General features: G+C 36.1%; 1 protein-coding gene across 1 annotated transcript in view; it reads right to left on the bottom strand.

The window, feature by feature from the left end:
* Window positions 1-1,229: 1,229 nt before the first annotated feature.
* LOC107097679 (tetraspanin-5) overlaps window positions 1,230-5,001 on the bottom strand; it is a 13,992-nt gene continuing 10,220 nt past the window's right edge. The window contains exons 9-10 of the mRNA XM_015394924.1: window positions 2,935-2,977; window positions 1,230-2,837 (exon numbers count right to left, since the gene is read on the bottom strand). Coding sequence (XP_015250410.1) covers window positions 2,965-2,977 — 13 coding nt within the window. The 3' untranslated portion in view covers window positions 1,230-2,837; window positions 2,935-2,964. The remainder of the gene's footprint in view (window positions 2,838-2,934; window positions 2,978-5,001) is intronic.

Genomic DNA, 5,001 nt, shown 5'->3' with positions numbered 1-5,001 from the left:
TATTTTTATTTTTTATTTTTTTTTCACAATCGGATGTGAAACAGCAGCATTTTCATTTTAATATACTAACTATATAATAAGCCACATACCAAATATGTGGAACTGGCTTTGATTCCATGACAACAAAAACCAATATATAACCTATTGTTAGAACAACAGCATGACAATGTTTGTTATTTTAAAAGCTAAATTAGAGCAGATGCTGCATTTCTACTTTTCTCATCTACTATGTTAGAGAACAATCAAACAGCATTGCGAAGACCAAGGAACACGGAAGATGAATCGAGTAAGGAACATTTAGGACACAGCTTTTGAACATCTTACGGAGGTCTAATCAATTCATTGTTCAGGCTTGCTGTTGTGCAACAGGATGCATACATGACTGCAAACCTACTATGATATGTCCATCCACCTACCTGATTGGCTGAGGTCAGGCCTAGAGGGAGATTGTTGCTCTAGGATCTGTAGATCTCAATAGCTCAGGTTGAAGAAACTATTGACAGGACGAATATTAGTAATTCACCACAGAAATCTGGCCTGAAATGAGGAGTTACTGCTGTTTCTATTCCATTTGCTGAAAGAAAACCATCAGTATTTTCATTATCCATTAAAAATTTAGGAAAATTGTGCTCTGGTCAGATGAGACCAAGTCTAACCTTTTTGCACTAAATGTAAAACAATATGCAAGGACAAAAGTTAATAGTGAATGCGGAGTCCACATACTGACACAAATTGGTATTGCGCTGTGGATATGCTCTTCTTTCAGCAAGACTAGAAAACTGTTCTGCGTGTAGGTGGAGGAAGAAGATGCGTATGTTACCAAACAGCCAGAGCTGCAATGGAAAGGTTTAAATCAAAGTATGTTTATGTGAGAAAATGGACAAAGAACAGACGAAAAATATATTTTGAACCTGTGGTACAACTTGATGGTTTATGCTCACAGATGCTTTACATCAATCAGTCAGTCTGAGGTAGAAATATTATATAATAAAATAAAAATATCAGTGTCTGAGAAATGTGTAGCTTCTAAAAACTATGCATCTTTTTTCTTCCACTTGATACTAATTCGTTACTTTATACTGTTTTGCAATTTCCAATAAATTACTGGCTTTTTTGTTTTTAAGATATTATGTTTTTCAACTTTTTCTACATCATCAACTTCCTCTTTGCATTCCAATCCCCCACACATAACAAAGCTTAATAAAACAAAACAAAAAAACTTACAAGAACACATTTATTCTGATCTCCATTCATATTTACATTTTTTACATTGTAAAGTGAAAAAGAAAATACAGCCTCTTTCATGTTACGTTTGTATAAGAAATTGTCTAGCCCTTAAAGGGCCTTTGTTTTATAACTAGAAACTTACATTTATCCATTTTCCAGCACACTTATCCCAAGTGGGGTCGCAAGGGGTGTTGGTCCCTATCTCCAGCTAGAAACTTACATCATTTGGTCTATTTCTGTTAGATCCTACAATTAAGTGAGGAAGTATTTGCTTTTTTACAAGAAGACTGTCAATATTTACCAGAAATAATGTAGGAAACAAAAGTAATAAGCACAGATTGTATGTAGAAACCACAAATATGGCACTAGGTGGTGAGAAATAGTACGACTAGCAAACACAGAAAATTATTTTATGAAAAATATATAAAACTATTTGTATGAGATCCAGTGAACTAAGAAAAAAAATGATTGAAACTAACTGAGGATGTTTCAGTTCAGCCCATAGTTTCAAAGCAGAGGGGAAATTTCAGAGAATCCTGCTGCTTGAGCATGAAATGACTTGGCCATGTAAACAGAAACAACTGTTTCCTGGCGCTGCTTAATTTCTATGCTCCCATCAACAAAAGCTGCTGGTTGGAAAAGCTGGAAAGCTTTGAGAACTTTTCCAGCGCCGCATGTTTAGTGGGCTGTAAATTGAATCTACGTGCTGTTTACTCAGTAAAGTGCCATGTTGTTAACTGGCGCTGCATAAATAAACAGTATAAAATTGAATTGCCACTGAGAAGAACCAGCATGAAGTTAATTATGGCACTTGAGAAATGGCTTTAAAAGATACAGGCTGACACTGCTTATATCCAAGGGTAATATTATTCCAAGATTTATATTTGATTTCATTAAAGGTCACATGTGATTATTTAGATTTAAGGAGAATAAAAGTTACAAAGATGATGTGCAACTGTTTTCATGTTATTTCTTCCAAATTAAAACCAGATAAACAAAATCAAAAACATTACATATCTAATGATGATTAAAGTGCTTCAGGCTGAGCTTGGATTACACGCTGCATCAGTGCATTTGGACCTTCTTCTGTCATTGATAAACTTTATAAACTGCATAAACCCTCCAGAATCCACAACATAATACTGTGATCACCCAGAAAAATTCATTAAAGTCTCAGTAGTTAAGAGTCAGCTTGATTACAATAATCCAATAAACTTTAAAATACTAAATCAAATACGTTTAAACGAGCCAATGTCCCCTTCAGAAGGGAAAGGGCATGCAGTGCATTTCAAGAACTTTTATTTTGCACAGCTCCTTCATGCAGCTGTTAAAAGCTGCAGCTGTGAAAAATGCTTTTAAACCTCCCTTTAAATCCTGCGTGAATACATCGTCTCCCTCTTGAACTCCTCCATGCAGTCTCTTTACCTCCAGAGGTATGCTTGTGTGGGGATGAATTGGACTTAATGCTGCTCTGCATGAGAGCTTCCAATAGATTTCAGAAGTTTAACCTCAGTTCTTAATTTACTATTTACACAGTAATGAAATTAAAAGAAGTGGGGTTTTGAATTAAACATGCTTATCTCCTGGCTGCCAGCTTCCAAATTTTCATCCTGTAAAGAGAAACAAAGAAAACAAAATGAATACATTATGGATGGGAGGGGAAAATAATGAAAAATGCAAAGATTCATTTAATATGTTGTTGTTTACCTGATGCATCATTCCTGCCATTTGTAGCTCTTAGGTGAACAAACTGCACATAAACAGAGGACAGGTTTAATAAAAATAATCTTTTTTTAATATTTTAGAGTATTAAATTTGAAAAGTTGTACATGATTTTATAATTTTTTCTATGGGGATTTTTCTATGTTGCATTTGGAAAATCTAAATATTTCCCTCACTGTTTCTCAACTGCTCATTCAAGACCCGATGAAGAACGTCAACAAATGTCACTTTTCAAATCTACCCAGTTTCCCCATAATAAGGAGCTAGAATGGTTGTCCTGGTTCTAGTCTAAGGGGCTTTCTTCCAGGATTGCCCTGGATTTACCTCAATCTAAACCTCCCAGTCTGCATAAAGTAGACACTGTGAAAATCAGATGCTGATGCAAAAGGTCAACTCAGCAAGAAATGTGGTTTTTATTCAGGAAACTATATCTTGATTGAGGTCTGCATTTTATTTTGAGCTGCTTCTTAACAGACCTAAAAGTTGTTTCCACCACTAAATGTTATTAATCTTCAAACACATGTGTTTGTGCTTTAAGTTTTATGCATTCTAATTAAACAAAACACATATTTTGGGGGATATTTAAAACTATATTGCACATATAAACACAAAAAATGCTGCCCCCACATTCTGTTTCTGGATTGAGGTGCAAAGGCAGAAGTTTAGTGTGAAAAATAAAATATTTAAAGCATGCCTTATGTCGGTTCCCCCCAGGCCTTGAAAACAGCAATTTATAAAACCATTGCCTAAAAAAGAGAAGCTAGGACAAATTGGCCTGCAGAACTACAGGCCCATCTCAAAGCTCCTCTTCATCAGTAAAATTATTGAAAGAGTTGTTTCAACAGTTAAATGCATTCTTAACAATGACAACCTGCTTTGATGTCTTCCAGTCAGGTTTCCATGCCAACCAGAGCACAGAGACTGCCCTGTTTCATGTGTTCAATGACACCCATATAAATTCAGACTCTGGAAGAACTACAGTGCTGGTATTGTTGGACCTCAGTGCAGCGTTTGATAGTGTTGATAATTCGATTTTATAAGAGCGTATGGAAAAATGGGTTGGCCTTTCTGGTACAGCAATGGACTGGTTTAAACCCTACCTGGATTGGGACTTATTTGTGCCTGTAGGAAACTTGAAATCAGAGACCAGAAAAATCACGTTAGGTTCCGCAAGCTCCTTCTGGGGCCCGTCCTATTTAACAACTACATGCTCTCCTTAGCTCAGATTATAGAGAACAACGATGCATGCGACATAGTCTTACATTACAATGTCACCAGGTGACTATGAACCCATCAAAGCGCTGGCTAGATGCTTAAAACATATCAATATGTGGATGCACCGTAACTTTTTCCAACTGAATACAAACAATACTGAGGTAATCATTTCCAGACCAAATGAGGAGAGATCCAGAGTTAGCACTCAGCTTCAGCTACTACAGCTAGAAACCACTGATTATGGCTGAAATCTTGGTGTCATGATGGACTCAGACCTGAACCTTCAAAGGCATGTAAAGGCAGCCTTTTATCACCTGAAGAACATTTCCAGGATTAAAGGACTAATGTCAAAGCAGGATCTTGAAAAACTCATTCATGCATGTATCTTTAGTAGAATTGTTTACTGCAACTGTGTCTTCATAGGTTTGCCTAAAAGGTTCATCAGACAGCTGCAGGTGATCCTACACGCTGCTGCATGTGTTCTTACAAGAACTAAGAAAGTAGAGCATGTCAGCCTGTTTCTGAACTAGAATCAAACATTGAGAAACAGCATTTAGTTTCTATGTTCCACTTATCTAGAACAAACATCCATAAGACTGTAAAAGTACTAAAAGCCTGGTTTCTTTTAAGTCAAAGTTAAACACCCATTTGTTTAGAGCTGCCTTTGACTGTTGAAGTTAAGCTGTTAACTGAGGTATTATTAGTTTAAGGTTTCTGTCCGACTGTTTCTATTTGCTTTACTACCTGCTTTTATTGGACTTTCATCTTCTTTTGCTTTTATTGTATTGTCTAATGCATGTAAAGCCCCTTTAATTGTCATTGTACTAAATTGCGCTA

Source organism: Cyprinodon variegatus, unplaced genomic scaffold (genome assembly GCF_000732505.1).
Source record: "Cyprinodon variegatus isolate N-32 unplaced genomic scaffold, C_variegatus-1.0 Scaffold715, whole genome shotgun sequence".
NCBI classification, from domain to species: Eukaryota; Metazoa; Chordata; class Actinopteri; order Cyprinodontiformes; family Cyprinodontidae; genus Cyprinodon; species Cyprinodon variegatus.
The sequence above is the reverse complement of the archived record's forward strand: the minus strand, read 5'-3'. Positions and strand labels throughout refer to the sequence as shown.